The 22,092-nt window shown below is 39.6% G+C and overlaps 4 protein-coding genes across 6 annotated transcripts in view; all 4 read left to right on the top strand.

Annotated features, from left to right (window-relative positions):
* Positions 1 to 134: 134 nt before the first annotated feature.
* Positions 135 to 3,992, top strand: LOC308086229 (olfactory receptor class A-like protein 1). Its single transcript, XM_080429685.1, has one exon. The coding sequence runs from the start codon at positions 2,730 to 2,732 to the stop codon at positions 3,663 to 3,665; it is 936 nt and encodes a 311-aa protein (XP_080285811.1). The 5' UTR covers positions 135 to 2,729; the 3' UTR covers positions 3,666 to 3,992.
* A 4,293-nt stretch (positions 3,993 to 8,285) lies between these two features.
* On the top strand, positions 8,286 to 17,908 carry eif3k (eukaryotic translation initiation factor 3, subunit K). Of its 2 annotated transcripts, none has more exons than XM_080428180.1 (8): positions 8,286 to 8,458; positions 11,036 to 11,134; positions 12,068 to 12,188; positions 12,940 to 13,014; positions 13,723 to 13,789; positions 15,881 to 15,958; positions 17,463 to 17,588; positions 17,762 to 17,908. In XM_080428180.1, the coding sequence occupies exons 1-8, from the start codon at positions 8,397 to 8,399 to the stop codon at positions 17,791 to 17,793; spliced, it is 660 nt and encodes a 219-aa protein (XP_080284306.1). In that variant the 5' UTR covers positions 8,286 to 8,396; the 3' UTR covers positions 17,794 to 17,908. The 2 variants fall into 2 exon arrangements, with proteins under 2 accessions (XP_080284306.1, XP_080284305.1); XM_080428179.1 differs by having other exon boundaries at positions 12,937 to 13,014.
* Positions 17,909 to 19,489: 1,581 nt separating this feature from the next.
* The window catches only part of LOC308086152 (calpain-9), a 41,262-nt gene continuing 38,659 nt past the window's right edge, over positions 19,490 to 22,092 (top strand). For both annotated transcript variants that reach the window (XM_080429572.1, XM_080429571.1), the window contains exon 1: positions 19,490 to 19,632. In XM_080429572.1, the coding sequence (XP_080285698.1) occupies positions 19,575 to 19,632 (58 nt within the window). In that variant the 5' untranslated portion in view covers positions 19,490 to 19,574. The remainder of the gene's footprint in view (positions 19,633 to 22,092) is intronic.
* LOC308086028 (uncharacterized protein) overlaps positions 19,915 to 22,092 on the top strand; it is a 3,647-nt gene continuing 1,469 nt past the window's right edge. Inside the window, exons 1-2 of the mRNA XM_080429348.1 lie at positions 19,915 to 20,054; positions 21,593 to 21,845. Of these exons, the coding sequence (XP_080285474.1) occupies positions 20,013 to 20,054; positions 21,593 to 21,845 (295 nt within the window). The 5' untranslated portion in view covers positions 19,915 to 20,012. The remainder of the gene's footprint in view (positions 20,055 to 21,592; positions 21,846 to 22,092) is intronic.

The following is a 22,092-nucleotide window of genomic DNA, read 5'->3' as shown; positions in this document are numbered from 1 at the left end:
AACACCAAAGATGTAGTTATGATACTGCATACTTATAATTATAATCATGTTATATTTTTTAATAACATTAAGTATGCAGTATCATAACTACATCTTTGGTGTTTACAACACACCAAACCGTTTGAAAATCGGATGAAAATTGAGCACGCTATGGTTATTTCAAAGTACATGCACCATATGTTATGAATGACCGTCGCAAGATGGCCGCCATGTGGCAACGTCGTACTCCATTGGCCAGCAGCGCGGGTGAGTCATATAGCCTTTATATATATCTATGGACCAAAACCCAGATTTCCTTGCGCACGGGTGCTACGTCAACTTCCTCCCAGAGCCAACTGAGATAGTAAAAAACAGCAGAGGGCGCTGTTTTTCCTTTTCATTTGGCGATGGGTTCCCAGATTGGGTACAGTGTGAAGCACATCATTGACTACAGTCTTTGAATGACTCAATGTCCATGCCAATGAAAACATATACCACAGTCATAGTTCAGTTCATCAAGGCAAAGCAAGGCACGTTAATTTGTGTAGAACATTGCAGCAACAACAAGGCAATTCAAAGTGCTTCACACAAAACATTAAGAGCCTTGAGACAGTGCAAAAATAACACATTATAAAAGGACATTTGAATAAGAATTAAGAGAATAGAAAATAAGAATAAGCTAAAATAAAGCAGATATAGAAATGAGAGAATAAAATTGCAGTGCAGCACAATGAATCTATCCAAACCTTAGTGAAAGGCAGGGACATTGTGGCAGGCATTGGTTTGCATTTACTCAGTGCTTGTATTGGACGTCATCTGCATAATTATGATAATATAGGTTGTTGTTTTTCATGATCTGAGATTCTGAGCCAGTGGGAGCATGTAGATAAACAGAAGAGGGCCCAGAATAGAGCCTTGTGGAACTCTGCAGCATGTCTTTTTTGTCCGCTCAGATTTGAAGATCCTGTAGATAAAGTAGTCCCTGTCCTGCAAGTAGGATGCAAAGCATAGTACTGTGCCAGAAAGTACCACCCAGTTTCCCAGCCGGTCTAGTCATATTGTGGGCGAATGTGTCAAATGTGTAGCACTGAGATCCAGTAATATTAGCTATGGCTGAAATTCTGCGAATGTCTGTGTGGAAGACATCAAAGCACTTTTGATGTTAAGTGGCAAGAAGTTGTTCAGTTGTTGAAAACAACTTGAGTCAGCCAACAGCAAGGGTCACTTGAGGCATTCCTCAGTATATGACGATGAGGGCAATTGTCTTGGTTGTATAATTAAGTAGCCTTCAAGCCATGTGGCTCTTCTTGTTCCTTAGCATGAGGTAGCATGATGTACAAGTACACACCCTGGACATGATGCTAGCATGCTGCAGGACTTACCCCCAATCCAGCCCTTGATGCTGAGTGTCAACTAAGCAGGGAGCCATCGGATGCCATTTTATAGTCTTTGGACCTCCCAGTCTCAGGGCGGACACTCTAACCACAAGGCCACTTTATCATTTTGGTTGCAAAATCAATCATTTCCCCATCAATTTATTCTACATTGTGACAATGTACTGCACATGCACAATACAATGGTTATACTGTTGATGGGTCACAATACATACACTTGTCAGTATTGGCTAAAACTGATCTTGTAATTGATCCTGAAATTAGATGCAGTGGGCAGAAGTAACTTTTTACTTACGATTTAGAGTGTATTTTTCTAATCTTTTGTTACGTTAAAACATAAATTTCACCTTTTTCTCATACCTTTTCATTTCATTTAAAACATAGAAGTAGCCTTATCATATGAATCATCTGTATGGTAGTTTTCTCACTACCATCTCCACTGGGGATATTATATTTCATCATGGCCTAATGAGTATATCATTATCTAATCCCAGGTGTAGGATGCATCATGGTTGCATTACGTAATAGTCTATGTCCTTGCATGACAATATCTAAGTTAAGAGATGACTCCAATATTATATTTGCTAAATTAAATAATCATACAACTACTGCCATGTCACACAATGTAATAAAACAATATATTCTATCATGAAAATAATGGAGATTTTCTCAATAGTTTCATTCCATTTTCCTCCACAGGAAGGCACTGTGGGACTAATATCTCGGAATAGAACAGATAGCACTCTAAGGTGTGTTGTTTTTTAAATTATTTTAAAAAGATTTCAGGGATTGTGACTTGATAAAGATGGCGAAACATTAGTATTTTATGAACAGATATACATTGAATATTGTATTGTATATAAAACTCCCCATTCAGTGCCGCAGTACAGCTGAGATACAGCTTGCACCTGTATTAAGTGAGGAATGTAATGACTTTCACTCAATAGAGGTCCAAGCCGTTGTTATCCCTTCATTAACAGTTACATTTTCTCTGTCATTGTTGAGCAAGGTGGACCTTTGAGCAAATGATGTAATTTTCTCCTGTCAATTTGGTGTGTGTGTGTGTGTGTGTGTGTGTGTGTGTGTGTGTGTGTGTGTGTGTGTGTGTGTGTGTGTGTGTGTGTGTGTGTGTGTGTGTGTGCAGTCATCTGTATTGATCTCGGGTAATTGGACGCGGAGAGAATGGGAGACTAAAGTCAATGGACCATGTATAACAGATCCAACAACAAGTGGATTGTCTAGCAGCAATTTCCCAGAGTATATAGGTCTGTGTCTGTATTAATGTGTGATTATACGTAATCTGCTTGTGGTGAGTTAAACTCTTAAGATCCATCTATACAAACTCTCCCTGCGGGAATGGAATCCGAGGAGCTTCTTCATGCAATGCTCTATCTGTCCCTCACGGTGGTAGGAGTCCCAGGGAACATAGCTGTGATCTTGGCCTTCCTCCTGGTGTTGCACCAGGAGAGCCGACTCCTCCCGGCCGACGCCATCATGCTGCACCTCGCCTGCATCAACCTGTTGGTGGTGGGCGTTGGCTGCTTGTCGGAGACCCTGGTCTCCTTCCGCCTGGCCAATGTCTTACTCTTCGGGGACGCCGGCTGCATGTCGATAGGGTTTGTCTACAGCACGTCGCGCTCCCTTTCCATCTGGCTCACCTTCGTCCTGAGCGCCTACCAGTGCCTGAGCATCGCCCCTCCAGGATCCCGCTGGGCCTCTGTCCGCGCCCTGGTACCCCGCTACCTGGGGCTGGTCTTCCTCTCCCTCTGGATCCTCAACACCTGCATGGACGGCTCCACTGTCTTCCTCTTCGCCCAAGGCAGCCACAACGACTCCAGCCACAACGACTCCAGCCTCGGAAGCCACGTCATCAAGGCGGGGTTCTGCTACTTTCGCTTCCCGTCCAAGCTCTCCATGCAAGCCAGCGGTGCGGCCCTAGTGGTCAGGGACACGGTGCCCATGATCCTCATGATCCTGGCCAGTTTCATCATCCTGGTGTTCCTCTGCAGACACAGTCAGCAGGCGAAGGGGCACCGGAGCAGCGGTGGAAGCGGCGGGGCAGAGCAACAGGCCACCAAGACCGTGGTAGTGCTTGTGACCCTGTATGTGGTCCTGTATGGAGTCGATAACGGCCTTTGGCTGTACACGCTTTCTGTGAGAAAGAACATGCTTTCCTCATTAATCTCGGACCTCGGTATGTTTTTCTCCTCGCTCTATGCAGCGCTCAGTCCCATGCTCATCATCGTCTCCAACAGGAAGGTGAATGGCAGGTTGAGGTGTGTAGTGTGGTAGAAGCCTGTTCAACATAAAGCAATGGCTATGTGCCGCTAGGCCTATAGAAGACACATCAAACTATTGCAGCAGCAGAAAGGAATAGGTACATATAAAGTATGGACACAGCAAAAGATAAAATAGAAGAATATAAGACCCAAAGCATATTATGTAGAACGCTATTCACCATGTCAGATTATTATATGCTCTAGGAGAGCCCATGTAATTCACTATATTAATATTATTGATATATTTATAACGTAAAAGAGGTGGTGCCATGATTTTGCACTTTTTCTGTTTTTCATGTGTCTATGAGGTTGATAGAACCTCATTAAGCCCCCTGCTGGTGTTTTTATGGTGTTTTATGTCTTCTCTGACTACTTTGAGTTTCTTCCTGGAGGACGCAGTAAAAATATACCCTCCCCCTCATTGTCATAACACAACAGCTGTGGGCTTGGCTAAGAAAAAGCACATGTAGCGACGTAGCAACATGAGGGGGAGGGGGGGCGTCGAGAGAGAGAGAGAGAGAGAGAGAGAGAGAGAGAGAGAGAGAGAGAGAGAGAGAGAAGCAGAACAAAACTCACCATCATTGCAACAGATGATTGAAAGATCAACTTCCATAATGCATGGTGTTCACGTTGGTAAAAAGGTTAATATGAGCGATCCAAAAACGTAATCCATTCATTCATGTCCCAAGCAGTAGCAACAAGTAGCCAGTGATTCACTATCAGACTTCCTGTAGTTGCTTTTCAAAATAAGACTCACTGAATAGTAGAAAGCTTGTACTGTGGTTACTGGAAACAGGTTTAAACATACTGGTAAGTTCCTTTCTTTCTCTTACTTAAAATCGGCAAAGAAAAAAGAATCCATTCTGTTCTCAATAATAAATAAATAAATGCATTTACTCAACTCAGAGCAAAATGATTGATAGTAAGGAACCAAATGTACCCTAACATTGCCTACATATCTGTAACTGTACAGTGTACAAATGGAACCAAATGGACCCATATGGTCCCATTTATTTCCAACTAAAAATATAAATATATACATATTATATAAATATATGTATATGTATATATATATATGTGTATGTATGAGTATATATATATATATATATATATATATATATATATATATATATATATATATATAATATATAAATGGAACCAAATGGACCCATAGGGGTATATGCATTGGCTATTTGAAAAGCAAATGGCCAATGTATAGGTTTCAACTGGTTACACAGATTTTGATACTATGCTGATACTATGCTGTGGACCCTCTTTAACCCCCTCAAGGACCCCTGGGGGTCCCCAGACCCCAGTTTGACAACCACTGCTCTAGAGCATTTTATAAACAACTGGGAAGGGCCAAACCATGGGCAGTCCTTTCATGAGGAGGAGGAGGGACTAGGACAGGTCGGTGGTCTTGTAGGAGGAGGCGGAGGGACTGGTTCAGTGGGAGGTGCTAAGGTGAGAACCAGGTATACTTATTGAACTAGAGGCGTGTCCACATAAAAACATAATATTAACACTTTCTGTACACTTTTTTAAAAAAAATCTTCCTCCTAGTATAACCATAATACCTGATGATCATGTTTTAGGGGGGGGGGGGGGGGATCACTGAAAATCACTGCACCCCGTCTTTAAGTAAATAGATTTGGTATGGCGACGGTGTTGTTTCAAAGGTATGTTGAGGGATATAAATTATATTTGGGTGATCAATATATTAACCACATAAACTTTATAAACTTAGTTGACCGGGGTCCCCCCCACTGGGACACAAATAAAAGTTGAACCCAATATATTAAATAACAGAATATTCTTTATATATTAATATGAATATATTATAATAATCTTAATATTTTTGTCCATGACCATGTCAGAACAACTTGCTACATAGGCTACTTTGTGTATTTTCTTGTTAATCCTAAATGTAATGTATTACGCTAACGTGTAATAACAATAACAGGTAACATAACAGAATTTGAAATGTTTATTGTACGCACAGTGATAAATGTTGGATCTGTTTTATGATTTAAAATTATTTAATAAAAGGAAGAAAAAGATTTGAACAAGAGGATGCTGTTCTGTCATAAAAACATTATTGCTCAATGCTGCATGAATCTGAGCTGATCTGGCCACATATTGTTTTGTTTGTTCATTAAGCTCCCTCGTTCTTAATTGGGTGGAAGAATTATAACTGGATGAAGGCTCACAGTCGCTGTCAAATGACTTCCTGTCTTCCAGTCACCTATTTAGTTATAATTAAGGCTTTGAATAGATTCTGGGAAATGTCCCGTGCTAATGAAGCAGGTTAATTGCCCCACAGAGAATTGAGTAGAACCTGATGGGAAAACTGTTCTTAAGAGAAAATACATAGATAATTTACTTTCTTTTACAAAATGTTTGTATAAGCATTTTTGTCGTGGAAGCTGCAACAAAACTTCTGTCTGATTCAGTGGACAGTGTGACTCTACATCATAACAAGGTCATTGTACAATTAGTGAGGAGACTGCACACAGTAAGTCGATATCAGTATTAATTTAACTTAGAGAGTGTACAAATTGGACCTGTAAAGGTCCATATGCAAGTTCAACGGTTTCGTCTCGTTGCAAATCTAAGGTCTGAACTACGCTTCACACCTGGAAAGTGCACTATGAGAGTGGCAATGGGGTAATTTGGGGGATCAGTTACATAATCGCCACGCCTTGGCAATTATGTAACTACCTTTAATTTGCCTTGTTGACGTGAGGATGTATAGCTGTTGGAGAGAGGGAACCAAAAAGCTGCAAATGGGGTTGTGGCTAACTGTGGTTATCCCACAACCAGTGTGCATCCACTGTTTTGTGCACTGTTGTACTTGCAGGTGAGCAGGATATGTGATTTGTTTGTGCAAATACATTTTTTTAGGATACATTTTTATTTTTATTTGGTATCTTTTTGGGGGGTGGGGGGGGGGGGGGGGCACACACGTTGACAATTATGGAAGAAAACAAAACACTGACAATTATGCTAAAATCTTTCAGAAGTTCTCCCTTGATGAAAATTTCCATATTTTCTACTCTTCACACCACTGAAATCTGATAACATGATACAGACTCCGGTGGAATGAAGGACAGAACATACGGATCACTCCATGACACAGTAATAAGGATTCACTAGTTATGGTTGGGGCAAGGATGGCTGCTGTCAAATAATGATGTACCGTGCATGTTCACATCATGTATGCTTTACATTACTTAATACCACTTTTCAAATATTTAATCTTTTAACATTTTGAACAAAATAGCCAATTGTACATCGAGGTGCCCAGATGTCCCTAGTGCCCACATATCCTGTATCCGATTTGAACATGCTTGCAGCTTGTAGAACATTTCACATTTAAGGCCTCATTTGAACAATTGCTATAAAAGTATAAAACATGTGGATGTCATTATGGCAATAAGTTGAAGGGTACATTTTGGAGGTTCAAATAATGTACAGCCTACTTATTTCATACCCCTTTCCAAAATATACTTTTATTATTAACTTTTTCATATTTTGCAAACAACTGCCAATGTCAAACTGCAAAACATACATACATACATACATACATACATACATACATACATACATACATACATACATACACAATACGTATCTGGTGTATGGCTGAAGCTTGCTTTTCATTTCCTTGTGATTATGGTCTGAATAGAACTTCTTACAACCATATTACAGTAAGTGCAATCTGGGAACCCATCGTCAAATAAAAAGGAAAAACAGCGCCCTCTGTTGTTTTCCACTTGCTATGAATCTGTTCTTGAGAGACTACAGTAAGTGTGATGTAGTAGCCTAATGCAGGTGTAAGACCATTGTGTTTGTATTGTGTTATAGGTATATAACACAGCATAGTTTTCTATGCATTTCGGGGGTTTTGACACCCAAACAAATGTTCTGCCGCGCGGCGCCCAGGATGTGTCCCTTATTTCAATCTCTGGGTGTTGGCAACCCAGAGAAAAATATTTGAATATATAAAGTGAAAATATTTTACTCACATCTTTGCTTGTGGGGGTCCCTGGAACAAAATATTTTGAGATGGTGGTCCCTACACGCACGCACGCACGCACACACACACACACACACACACACACACACACACACACACACACACACACACACACACACACACACACACACACACACACAAGTTTTTATTTAATAATTGTAGTGGAGTAAAAGTACAATATTTGCCTCTGAGATGTAGTGGAGTAGAAGCAAAAGTATAGACAATTGGAAATACTCCAGTAAATTGTACTTAAGAGTACTTGAGTAAATGTACTTAGAACTTAGTTACTTTACACCACTGTGTGTGTGTGTGTGTGTGTGTGTGTGTGTGTGTGTGTGTGTGTGTGTGTGTGTGTGTGTGTGTGTGTGTATATACATATATATATATATATATATATATATATATATATATATATATATATATATATATATATATATATATATATATATATATATATATATATATATATATATATATATATATATATATATATATATATATATATAAAATACAGATGATGAGCGTCCTCACATTTAATCGGTCCGTCTACTTTCCTGTCCGGTGTTTTGTCGTCATGTCGTTCCTTCCGTTCCGAGCAGTATCTCCTTCCGTCTGCTCCTTTCTCTGTGTCTCTCATGCTCTCAGGTCCACGTGTGGATTTCTCTCCTAATTTCATCACAAAGACCAACAGCAACTCTGGATCAAATGGCCTCGCCGTTCGAGCAGATGAGGGCCAACGTAGGGAAGCTCTTACGTGGCATCGACAGGTAAGATGCCTGGGAAACTGACTGATACCCCGGGTTAGCTTCCTAGCTCGCTAACTAGCAGCTACTAAGCTAATGGAGTAATGCTAGCTTAGTTCTATCCTCCAGTCCTCAGTGATGTGAATAGTATACGCTGCTGGGGATGATGACGATGAGCATCAAAGATCTAGCATACGAGCTGTTTGGTATGTGTGTTTTTTTTAAGCAAACAATAGTATTCTGTCAAGTCTGCTAACAACCACAGCCAGCTTCTGATGTGTCTGTCATCCACAGATGGAAGAAGTACTTGATTTTTTTTTTACTTAAGAAAAAGCATCAATACTGCAATTTAAAAATACTGTTGCAAGTAAAAGTCTGGAATTCAAAATGTGCTTGTGTAACTAAAAGTACAAACGTATTGGTATCAAAATGTACTTAAAGTACCAAAAGTAAATGTACTCATTGTGCAGAGTGTTCCATTTCACAAGTTCAAAATGTATAAAACATATTTTTAAAATAGGCGATCTACAAGCTCTCACATTGTGAGCTTGTAGATCTGCTATTTTCAAATGGCCCATATATATTTATATATTTATATATAGGGCTGAAGTGAATAGTGTGTTTTGTAATAATAAACCAAATCTACAAAGTAACTAGTAACTAAACCTTTCATATAATTTTTGTGGAGTAAAAGTACAATGTTTTCCTCTCAGATGTAGTGGAGTAAAAGTACCGAATTTTGGAAATACTTCAGTAAATACTTCAGGAAGCCAAACCAAAATAAGTTTTACTCTTATGTACCTCTACACAAGATGTAGCAAAGTACAACCTTGAATAAAAAAATACCTCAAAATTGAAAAGTACAGTTACTTTCCACCACTGCTGTCATCTACTGTTGAAGTTAAGTGTTATCATCCCTTTGACAGCTGTGCCTCTCCGATTTTGAGTACCAACATTCCCTTGTCAATTACTTTACCAGTGTTGTTAAAGGTAGGGTAAGTGATATTTTTTGGTTAAAACAAAAAGTATTTTTTTAAAAGGTTAAAATACTATATTCTGATAGTAATCATTGCTATAGAGTGTTTTTTTCAGTAACAGATGTCTCCCTGTCTCTCCAGCTCTTTAATAAACAGAAAATACATTTTTCGGTAGGTGTCAAAATCTCAGCCAATCAGGAGAAAGTACCCATTTTTAAGCTTAATTAGTGTGGTTGCCCTAACAGGGCAACCAGACTATAGTTCTAGGGACACTTTATTCTCATTCCGGATAAACAATACTTTGAACCGCATCTCCTCCCACAGTTTTTATTCCCCAATTTAGTGCCATATGTCAAAATGACCGTCTTGACCTGGAATCGTGCGCTTGTATTTTGCTAAGAGATTGGTTGAATAGTTTAATTGATATTGATTTATTAGTGCATTAAATTTCCCCATCCGCTTTAATGTAAAAGTGAAAAAACTAAAATTCAAGTATTTTTTTCTCAGAAACCGTAAGAGCTAGAGTTACCACATTTGGAGGGGAGGTTCATAATTTAGTCCGAAATTATTGAAAAAAGAATTACACTAATCGGCCACATGGTGGCGCTATAACAGTGCCCTTTACGTTTTGGCCTATAACTCTTGAACCGTAGGTCGTAAAATCAAAAAACCTTTTCCCCTGGATTCCTTGGGTCACTACGCATCTCCCCATATAGGCCACGCCCATTTGCGTCTGGATAGATTTTCCGCCATTTTGAATTTTCTTCAAAACACACTTTTTGCTCCTTTTCCTACAAATTTTGTCCAAATCTCACACAAATCGGTAGAGGTCATCTATGGACCCATGCGATAAACCTATCCAAACGGCATTTTGATAGTCCTTACCGTTCGTCCGTAATTGGCTTCCAAAGTTAGCGGGAGGAGCCCGTTTTACCAAAAATGCCAAAAATCACGAACGAAACGTCCAATCGATCCCAAATTTGAATCACATGTCGAGGGTGGTTTACTCAACGAATCCCCAAAAGCATTTCCACTTTGACCCATAGGGGGCGCCACAACTGTGCAAAACGTAACCGTTTGATGCAAAAACATGATTTTTGGGGGGATCAATCCTCTCAAAATGAAACGCAAGTGATCTCAGGAGTGACGTGACAATGTAATTGGCGCAGCCTCCGACGATATTCCTCCCAGCGTATTCCTCTAGTCCCGACCGGCGTCGGCGCAACCACACTTTGCAATTGCCCTGAATTGCGACGCGTCTAGTTTGTATAGTTTTCAGTTCAAATTTTGCATGCTCATTTCTTAGTGTCATCACTTCCAATTTCACTTGTTTAATCTGTGTCCTGATTGAGTTCTCTGTCCTGGTTGGATAAAATTGGAAATGAAACTAAAAAAAAAAAAAAAAAAACTACAAAATACATTTTCTGTTTTATAAAGAGCTGGAGAGACATGGAGACTCCTTACATGGACAGGACACCCTATAGTAACGAGTACTATCAGAACATATACCCATTTTGCAATTATTTGAAACTTTGCAAATCACTTACACTACCTTTAATTATTGTGTTAGTGCGTTGTGTTAATGCGTACCGTTGAACAAACAAAACATCATCTCTTTTCCCAGGTACAACCCAGAAAACCTGGCTACACTGGAGCGCTATGTGGAGACGCAAGCTAAAGAGAATGCTTATGACCTGGAGGCTAACTTGGCTGTTCTCAAGCTGTGAGTCTGGTAGCCAATTAGCTTCCCTTTTTAAATAATATATAGAAATGTGTAATTATGTCAATGCCCTGCCTACCGATGTGGTAGTAGACTGTTGTCATTACCTTTTTGTTTATTGTTTTGGTACTTTGAGCCATTCCTATATATTTAAATAGAGTGGGGAAAAAAGCTTACTTTAAAAAAAAAATCTTAGCCTTGGATCAAGACTACCATTAATGTATTTTATCGAGTCTGACATTTGCTTATCAGATACGAAAGCAAATGTCAGACTTGATCAAATAAATCTATGATAGTCTTGGCCCAAGGCTAGTTTTATCCTGAGGTGTTTTGTTCATTCATTTTGTAGTACACTGTGTTTATGGTCAGTAAGGTGTGAGACCCTTTGGTTGTTACTGTTTTGGTACTGTACATTAAGCCACGTTAACCTTTTATTCACACATTTTAGAATGACCTTAACATTCCATTCGTCTAGGTTTAATTTTTTTTTTAAATTTAAGTTTATGCCTTTAACCCATTTAGACCTGGAACGCATCTGTGTCACTTTAGGTTTCTTTGGCTATTCAAAAATAGCAGATATACAAGCTCATAGCGCGGCACAGAGTGCAGCGCTATGAGCTTGTAGATCTGCTATTTTTGAAAAATCTTTAAACCTTTTTTTTTAGATTTTTTTTCAAAAAACTGTTAGGATTTAGAAAACATTTTTAAGAATCGCCTCAGGTCTTAATGGGTTAATATCAGCAAACGGTGTGGTTCTACTACCAGTTTTTAATACAATGTCGGTAGAATTCCACTGTTCCCCAAAACCAACCATTTTGGTACGATACCAAGCATAGTTTGTATTGCAAATCATTGTTTCGTTATAAAACTTAACCCGTGGTGTTAAGTTTCCATCCCTCAACAAAAAAATAACCTTCAGTGTTGATGTCTTTGCAGGTACCAGTTCAACCCAGCCTATTTCCAGGTCAATGTGACATCAATAGTTCTTCTGAAGGCCCTGACCAACCTGCCCCACACCGACTTCACTCTGTGCAAGTGTATGATTGACCAGACACACGTATCCTTCTGGTACTGGTACAGCACCAGTCTGCCTGTGAGTGTTGCACTGGAACTGCAGTCTGCTGTTTGGGTTTGGACGCATCTGTGTCATTCTTTGATTTGAGCTAAAAAAAAAAAGCATTATTTTGCACTTTGGCTATTCAAAAATAGCAGATCTACAAGCTTGTAGCGGGGCACTGAGTGCTATGAGCTTGTAGATCTGCTATCTGAAAAATCGTGAAAATGTGTGCAAATCTTTGAATATGCATGTTTTTAAAGCGAACATTTGTAACTTAAATCTGTGCTTCTCGGGGTCCCTGGACCAAACATTTTTTGAGATAGGGGTCGTGGACATGAAAAAGTTTGAGAACCACTGACATAGCAACATACAGTTTTTTTTCAAAAAACTGTTAGGATTTAGAAGACATTTTGTAGAATAGTATTCTGAATCAATGGACATTGATGGTTATTCTCTCTCAGTCTGAGTGGTTGGTGACTTGTTCTTAGATCGTAGATCTGCTGTTTGTAAAGTTACGTTTGTTTGTTTAAAATTGATGATCTAAGTAACAAGCCAGTCACTTTTGGCCCATGTACAGGTGAGGTTTAGGTTTACTGGTTAGGGAATGATCGTAAGTCAGTAGATTGTTCTCCCAACTTTCAAGTGTATCGACGGAGGAATATGTGTGTGTGTGTGTGTGTGTGGGGGGATGCATATTTGAAGTGGGGTCTGTCTTGGGGTCGGGGCCATTTCCTTGACTACAGTGTCGCAGCAAGAGGAACGCCCCATCAGGCAGATCCTCTACCTCGGGAACCTGCTGGAGACCTGCCACTTCCAGAGCTTCTGGGTACGTATGACACTCATTTATTTACCCATCCTAACTGTTAGGAGCCGTGGACGCTATTGACCCATTAAAACCGGGAAAGCATTTGTGTCATTTTATACTTTGGCTGCTCAAAAATAGCAGATCTACAAGCTCATAGTGCGTCACTTCGTGCCGCGCTATGAGCTTGTAGATCTGCTATTTTTGGAAAACCCTGAAAATGTGTGAAAATATTTTACTCACATCTTTGCTTGTGTGGGTCCCTGGAACAAAATATTTTGAGATGGTGGTCCATCTCAGTGTACCAGAGTACATATAATTTGACATGAAAACGGTTGAGCACCACTGATATAGCAACATAGGTTTTTCAGAAAACTGTTAGGATTTAAAACACATTTGTAGAATCGGCCTCGGGTCTTAATGGGTTAATGCAGCACCTGGGGAGCAATTAGGGCTTAAATGCCTTGCTCAGGGACACTTCAACTCATAGACTGGGCGAGCTGAGAGTTGAACTGGTGACCCTCCGATTCCCAGACAGCCACTCTACCGATTCAACTTTGGCTGCCCCAAATTTACAATAACAGAATAGCAGAACTCATGGTTGTTGAGTTCCTGCTCTGAATATAATTGGCCCCTTTTGTGTCTCCTATGATCTGACCTCCCTCTGCTCTTTCATGCTTCAACTTCCTTTACAAAGCTTTCCTCATCTCTGTGTCCTTGTGCTTGTGACAGACAAGTCTTGAGGAGAACAGAGAGCTCATCGATAGCATCACTGGCTTTGAGGACTCAGTACGCAAGTGTGAGTACAAGCACTGGATCAAGTATTTATTTACTGACAAAATTCCAGATTTGTTGTAGTGATGTGACAAAAAATTGCCTAATACCTGCTGTCCTCAAATTAGAACACATTTCAACCTTAATACGATGACACACAATTTATTTTATTTTTCATTTTTTTCTTTATTAAAACCAGGAAAAGACAACACTTATGCCATATCATGATATTACGATATTGTATAGTAGGCATCAGCAATTGAATGAGTCCAATCCTTGGTTGTTTTTATTGTCTCCGCCAGGCCGAAAGGCATGGCGGGAGAGTATGTTTTTCCCCCTGTGTGTCCGTCCGTCCGTCCGTCCGTCCGTCTGTGACCAGCTAATCTCCGGCACCGTTGTCTTGATCGCAGCGAAACTGTGCACACACACTCCCTGGATGCCAATTCAGAACCTCTGCCCCAAATTCTTCTCATGGGCCATTTATAGCGCCACCAGGAGGCTGATTTGTGCAAAACATATTTGTTGACAGTACTCCTACAGATTTTGTCCAAAAATCACGCAAATCGGTACACAGTATCTCTATAGTCATTAAACGAAACAGGTCTTTTGGATTTCTCATATTCCATCCTGATTGGCTAAAAATGTCTTCCAAAGTTTGCAGGAGTGCTCCGTTTTGAACAAAATGCCTCAAATCATGAACACAGCATGCAATTTCCGTGAAATTTTGCACGCACATTCCCATTAGGCTGAGGAAGAACTACCATTTTTCAAATCAGCCTCATGGTGGCGCTATAACAGGCCGATTCGTCTTTTTACCTATAACTGCACCGATCTGTGTAAAACTTTGTATGCACACTCCCTAGAGGTCAAGGAAAAACCTTTGCCCCGCATTTTTCACATCTGCCTTTTATAGCGCCACCAGGAGGCCGACTTATGTAAAACACATTATTTTATACTACTCCTTCCAATTTTATAAAAAATTCACGCAAATCGGTACACATGATCTCTATAGTCATGCGATCACGACAGATGTGTTAGATTTTTCATATTCCATACTGATTGGCTAAGATTGACATCTAAAGTTTGCATTGTTGGCTTGTTTTGAACAAAATTCCGCAAATCATGAACGCCCCGTCCGATTGCGGTCAAACTTTGCACTCATATTCACACTATGTTGAGGAACAAATGCCACCCTTTTAATATTGGCCTGTTATAGTGCCACCAGCTGGTCTAATTTAGCGAAACAAATGTTTTTAACAAAATGCCTCAAATCATGAATGCAGTCAGTGTCCGATTGTCGTGCAAGGCCTAAGAAGAAATGGCACCCTTTTCACGTTGGCCTATTATAGTGCCACCAGGAGGCCACTATAGCCTACCTGACCTGGCGGAGACCTGTGCTCCGAGGAGCACTTTTTCTAGTTGGGCATTGTTTTAGGCGATTTTTGTCATTTTATTTAGCAAATGTAATGCATGCGCGAAATGCGAATCAATTCCATAGAGCGTGCATATTATGCATGTTCTTGTTGCACTGATTTCCGACCAGGCTTTAAACGGGGCAGTGATAACTGCAATGACTTCATCACTATTAAGTCATCTTTAGCGGTTGCTGTCCTATCGATTGATGCTGCAAAAGAGTATCCAAATGGAAGTTATCTGTTTTTGCAATTCTTTGTTGTATACAAGTTTCGGTCAACAAGAGGGCAAAGCACTCGGGTGGCGCAGTGGTAAAGTCACTGCCCACCACCACGGAGGTTGTGGGTTAAAATCCAGCGTGGTGCATCCGGCTTTGTCGAGCGGTGTATAAAATAATTGGCTACTCTAAATTAAAAAGAAAAAAACAAGAGGGCAGTGAGAGAGCTGCATGAAGGTAGAAAGACTAAATTTGCTTCTGAACCAACAATTGCAGTGTCAAACGACACTTTCGATGTTACGTAAGTGCAACACTTAACGATGCTTTACGACGCAAAGCACGCTGTAATGGCCGATATTAGGGGTGTTGGTGGCCGATAGGAATATTTTGACATGTCGCTCAACCCTTATAACTTGTCTCTTATCACAATATCGATATGATATTAATATAATGCCTCCATGTACTTTTTTTTATCTATCTCTCCAGTCATCTGCCATGTAGTAGGCATCACCTACCAGAACATTGAACATCGGTTACTGGCTGAGATGCTGGGAGACCCTCTCGGTAAGAACTTGGACCTGAAGTTGTATAAAAAGCCCATATTTGCTCACTACACCTAGTGGTTGGTCGCAAATATTATACGTACGTAATGCAAATATTATACGTATGTAATGCTTATTATTTTAGTTTTTCATCAAAACATTACATCATGTTAATACAAAGCTCTAGTCTAAACTCATATTCACTGAGACTTGGCTTATGCAACCACAGATTAATGGTGTTGCTAGCGGAGCAGCTGCTCTCGGGCATTTGATGGGGATCATGTTCTTTTGCTCAAGGGCATCTAGACTTTACTTAGGTTAACTAAGAGCTCCTTGTTTACTTGTCCTGTCCAGAGCAAGTGTATTTGTAGAGCACGTTTCATATACAAAGTTAATTCACATCGCTTTATACAAGGCATTAAAATGCATAAAAGCATAATGGAACAACACATGGGACTTAAACCCACGCACCAAAGGGGATGAGGGTTCCCTTTGGTCTCTAGTCAATTGTGCTATGGCTCTGGCAGGTAACTCACTCAGTGAAGGTACTAACCTCTACACAAGACCATACTCCATCAGGACCAACAATACACCTTAAAATGTGTCATTAGGCATCAAAATGTTTTAAAGAAGGCATGAATGTTTTTGGCTTTGTTTTTGGATTTCAAAGTCAGTTGGCACAAGCCTCACATTTTCTGTAAGTTTGATCCATGTGTGACATGACAAAACGCTGCCTCAACATGATTTTTGTTTTTTTTAAATAAACTCTGGGTACTGTTGAGTAGACCGGTCCCAGACAAGCTGAGATGGTACAATAATGTAAAAGCATGTCAGAGATATATTTTGGCCTTAAAGGGATATTTCACTTTCAAAAAAACTTTGGGTCATTTTATCGTCTACACAGGCTTTTGTGAACCCCCCAGACCGTTTTTAAGTTGCATAATTTAGTATTTAGATATTTGATATTCATTTAATCAGACACGCCCCCTTCCTATACAAACCCATTATAATATATTCGACTTTAACTTTTTTCTTTTTTTTAAATTTTTTTTTTGGAAAATGAAAAAAATTAAATACAATAAAAAAATTAAATAAAATAAATGAAAAAAGCAATAAAAAAAACACGGCCCCCTCGCGTATTAGGAGGGCAGGGTGAGTCACCAGAACCAAGGAAGGGTGTTTTTGATAAATCTAACATGTTAAAAATGGAGTTTGAAGTTATAATGGGTTTGTATAGGAAGGGGGCGTGTCTGATAAAATGAATATCAAATATCTAAAGACTGAATCGAGCAACTTAAAAACGGTCTGGGGGGCTCACAAAAGCCTGTGTAAACGATAAAATGACCCAAAGTTTTTTTGAAAGTATAAAATATCCCTTTAAACCATAGAGAGATTTTAGTCATATTGTGTAATCGGAAACCGTACAGGAGCTGATAATAACCACGAACACTAGGATTACCATCAATGCAGGGAATTAGAACCGTTGACCTCCCAATCATGAGTCCACTCTCTTCCCCTTTTACCAGACACCCAGGTGAAGACGTGGATGAGCAAGTACGGCTGGACAGAGAACGAGGAAGGACAGATCTTCATCTGCAACCAGGAAGATAGCGTCAAACCCAAGAATATTGTGGAGAAGATCGACTTTGAGAGTGAGTTTAAGGAGATGAAGGGTTGCGTGGTTTTCATATTTTACTCGGGAGGGTGTACGTGTGTGTGTCACCATTGTTGTTCACTGACTTAATATTGAATGACGAATCCCTGTTAATTCACCTACTTTAACTGTCACTGATCTCCTTCTCCATTTGTGTTTTGTGCTCTCTAGGTGTATCCAGCATCATGGCTACATCTCAGTGATACACACTTACATTCACACAACACACACCATCACAGAAGAAGCATTTTCCAACCAGGTCCATTTTTTTTCTCTGAATGAGCTCTTTTTGCAATAAAGATAATTTATCATTCACAACCTGTGACTCTGTCGTCTTTGTGGTTTACTTGCCTGATCACTCACTGAATGTTTTTCAATACACATTTTCTTGTTAAGAGTTATCAGCACTTGAGAAGAAGAATTGTATGACAAAGCTCCCAGCTTTTCCTTTTCATAACAATGAACCATTTCCTTATTCAGTAGATTATTTCAAACAGGGTGCTTATTAATGAATGTGTATTAAATTGTTGACTGGAATCAGGGTGACAAACACTTGATTGCTTAGTTGAGTCATGTTTAGTTCTCAAGTAATATTGTAGCCTACTTCCTCGTATTCACATTTCATGAGTGACATTAGACACTATGCAGACTCCCAGCCAGGACCGTGTAGGCCAGTGGTTCTCAAACTGTGGGTCGAGACCCCCATGGGGGTCCCCAAATGATTTTGGGGGTCCCTGGATGATGTGCTTAATGTGCAACATTGTTTTCTCACTCAATAGTAAAACCAACATTCAGTATGAGTGTACAGTATACTTATACTCTATGTTGCACATTTCTAAAATGACAATTTAAGGACTTTTAAGACATTCTTAACCCATTTAGATCTGAGGCCGATTCTACAAGCGCCTTCTAAATCCTGACCTAAGTTTTCTGAAAAACTTCAAATATTTATTCAAAAATTACAAAACATGCATGTTGTATATACTGTACATAGCAACAACAACCCCAAAAGGGGTTCCCGGATTGAAAGGTATAGTTACGTAGATAAATATTGTGAAAATAAGCTGCTCTACATTTTCACAATATTTATCTGTGGAACAAAATGTAATGCCTTAACTCCTACAATTCCAAGTCGGGGGGGGTCCCAGTTCAAATATAATTATTTTTGGGGGTCGCGGCCTTCGAGGTTTGAGAACCACTGGTGTAGGCAATAGAGAATATTCCCATTGGGTGCAGATGGCAATACACAGAGGTGTAAAGTAACTAAGTACATCTACACAAGTACTGCACTTAAGTAACATTTTTAGGTATTTTTTACTTTACTGGAGTATTGACAGTTTTCAGTACTTTACTTTACTTCTACTCCACTACATCTCAGAGGCAAATATTGTAATTTTACTCCACTACAATTATTTGAAAACTTTAGTTACTTTGTAGATTTTGTTTATTATTACAAAATATACAGTAACCACTTCAGCCCTACAGTATACACATTTCGGCCATTTTAAAATAGCTGATTTACAAGCTCACAGTGCGTCGCATCGTGATGCATTGTGAGCTTGTAGATCTGCTATTTTCAAAAGATTTGTATACATTTGAAAACTTGTGAAATGGGACATTCTGCATAATGAGTTCTTTCTACTTTTGATACCAATACTTCTGTACTTTTACTCATGTAAATTTAGAATTCAGGACTTTTACTTGTAACACACATTGCAGTATTGTGAGTACTTTTACCACCACTGCTGTAGCCTACTGTACATACAGTAGTAGCCTACCAGCGACCATTGCCCCACCTCCCATACAGGTGTGCTACTTTTTTTTCTTTTTTTTTCTAAGTGGGAGGAGTGGTTACTGGAGGAGGTGTAAAAGAAAAGGTAACGTCCTGGAAACATTAGAACACCTCGGAAGCATTTCGAGCAGAGTAGAGAGACAATCCCTGTCATCTCTGACTTGGCTAGTAATAAGCCAGTGTGTCTTCTTTATGTCTGAGTCTGACGCAATGAGTGTGACATGTGAACAGTCTGCTCCTCAGCCTGATGGTGCGTTCACACGGGCAGATTAAAAGATACACTCTACCATTCATTTTCAATGGAAACCAGCGACATGGAGAGACAAAGATACATCCGACGTTTGTAGCTGTAGCTCTAGCGACAAAGATACAAAGCAACAAACTCAAGTTGAGCTGGGTTCAACTTCCAGATACAAAGCAGCAAAACTACAGCTGGAGCTCCGATGACGCAGTGAAGCGAGAACCAATCAAATACATTCGGTTTTTATTTTTTTCACCCCCCCGCTTTTTTCAAGCCAGAAGAGTTTACAAACACAATGGGACAGGAGGACGAACTGATCTTCGCCATCAGCCAACATCCAGTAATATGGAATAAAACTCTTTATATGTACAGAAAGATAGACAAGAAGGATGCAGCGTGGAGAAAAGTCCAGGAAATTACGGGAGTACCAGGTATGGACATTTTAAACTCACAATGGCAGCTCTGTCTGTTTATTTTGGGTAGCTATGCTATGCTAGCGTTAGCTTCTAGCAAACTCACTCGACTTTTTAACACACAACTTATTGGTGACAAAATTGACAGCATTTGCACGTTGAAAGACAGGTATTGAGTAAAATAATCATTGTTTATTGTAGTTATGGTTAAGTTAAAAACAAGCGAGGGTCTCCTAACCTCTGCTTGTACTTTACTGGGCAGTGGTGTAAAGTAACTAAGTACATTTACTCATTTTAAGTACCGTACTTTTTTTCGGTACTTTTACTTCCAATTTCAGTGTTTTTACTGCTACTCCACTTCATCGGAGACAAATGTACTTTTACTCCACTACAATTATTTGACAACTAGTTACTAGTTACTTTGTAGATTTAGATTATTATTACAAAACATACTGTAACCACATCAGCCCTATATACATTTCGGCCATTTGAAAATAGCAGATCTACAAGCTCACAATGCGTCGCCATGCAACGCATTGTGAGCTTGTAGATCAGCTATTTTCAAAATATTTGTATACATTTGAAAACTTGTGAAACGGGACCTTCTGCATAATGAGTAGGCCTACTTATACTTTTGGTACTTTTACTCAAGTACATTTTGAATTCTGGACTTTTACTTGTAACAGAGTATTTCTACATTGCAGTATTGATACTTTTACTTAAGTACAAAAAAATAGTACATTTTGCACCACTGTTGCAGACGTGAGGAGATCCTCTCTTGAGTGCACTAAAGTAAACAAACACACACACGTGTAGTGTACAATGCATGTTTTCTATTATTGCATGTTTTCTATTATTAATTCTCTTTAGAGGAGGATTGTCGGAGGAAATGGAAAATCCTCTGTGATCAGCACAGAAGAGCTAAAAAAAATGAAAAAGATAGGAAGAAAAGTGGGTCTGCTGGAGGAAGTCCAGTGAAATGGAAGTACTCCACAGTAATGAGTTTCATGGACCCAGTTGTAGAGAGCAGGAAAACGTCCTCAAATGTAGGCAGTGAGTGGACAGGAGCTCCAGACATTGAGGAACAAGAATGTGGGGTTCCAGATCAAGAGGTAATTTACATGGGAGCGTGTCTATGTTCCCCTGGTTCTATGTTCCCCGCCTACCTAACCCTGAACCTAAACCTAACCCTAACCTTAGTGGGGGAACATTGAACCCAGGGAACATAGGGATGACCCCATTTAGATCAGTCAGCAGCCCCAAGTTGATACACATGATGTTGTGTAGCTGATAACAGAGAGAAAGTTAAATTTGTCAGAACAGGCAGACAAAGATGATTAATCTATCTTATCTAGTAAATGGAAAATACTGTTGTCATGTGTGTTCTGTGTGTATGTACATATATCATGTGTGTGTGTGTGTGTGTGTGTGTGTGTGTGTGTATATAAAATATGTATAAAACATTTAAAATATTTATATATATATATATAATATATGTATAAAATATATATAGTTTTTATGACATATTTGAGTTGACAATTTATTTGTTTGTTCAGCTGGAAGCCACAGTGAGTGGCTTGTCTCAATCTCAGCTTAATGAGATGCTGACACTGGTACCCTGCGACGGCCCTTTGCAGCTGGACAACACTGCTCAGCAGATGACTGTGGAGCTCGTGGAGGGCCCTCTTCAGACTCAGAGGAAGGCTTCCTCTTCCTCTGAACAGGTTCAGAGGAAGACTGTTCCGCAGAAGGGGAAGGCTAGGCGGAAGACTGTGCAGCCAGATGTCATCACTCAGGAGCAGAATTCTGGTGATTAGTAGTTTCCTTTCCTACCTATTAGTCCATGAGCCAGACAAGATTTCATTATCGAAAGAGTGGGCAAAACCATACATATATTAAATTGTTCATAGGGTCAATACGAGTAAATAAATATATAATAACCTCTCCACAGGAGCAGCTTTTTCATGGTTATCACACATTTTGTTATTTTCCCCATACAAAATTTAAAAAAGAGTTATCATAATGAAACTTCCTGAGTTGATTACTTACATGAAGA

Source organism: Gymnoscopelus braueri, assembly GCF_963280865.1.
Source record: "Gymnoscopelus braueri genome assembly, chromosome: 5".
Taxonomy (NCBI): Eukaryota; Metazoa; Chordata; class Actinopteri; order Myctophiformes; family Myctophidae; genus Gymnoscopelus; species Gymnoscopelus braueri.
Note: the sequence above shows the minus strand (reverse complement) of the source record. Positions and strands in the feature narration are given on the sequence as shown.

Coding starts and splice junctions, on each gene's coding strand:
- LOC308086229 (XM_080429685.1), top strand. CDS start 2,730: ATGGAATCCGAGGAGCTTCTTCATGCAATGCTCTATCTGTCCCTCACG.
- eif3k (XM_080428179.1), top strand. CDS start 8,397: ATGGCCTCGCCGTTCGAGCAGATGAGGGCCAACGTAGGGAAGCTCTTA. Junction 8,459..11,035: donor CTCTTACGTGGCATCGACAG/GTAAGATGCCTG, acceptor CTCTTTTCCCAG/GTACAACCCAGAAAACCTGG. Junction 17,589..17,761: donor GGAGAAGATCGACTTTGAGA/GTGAGTTTAAGG, acceptor TGTGCTCTCTAG/GTGTATCCAGCATCATGGCT.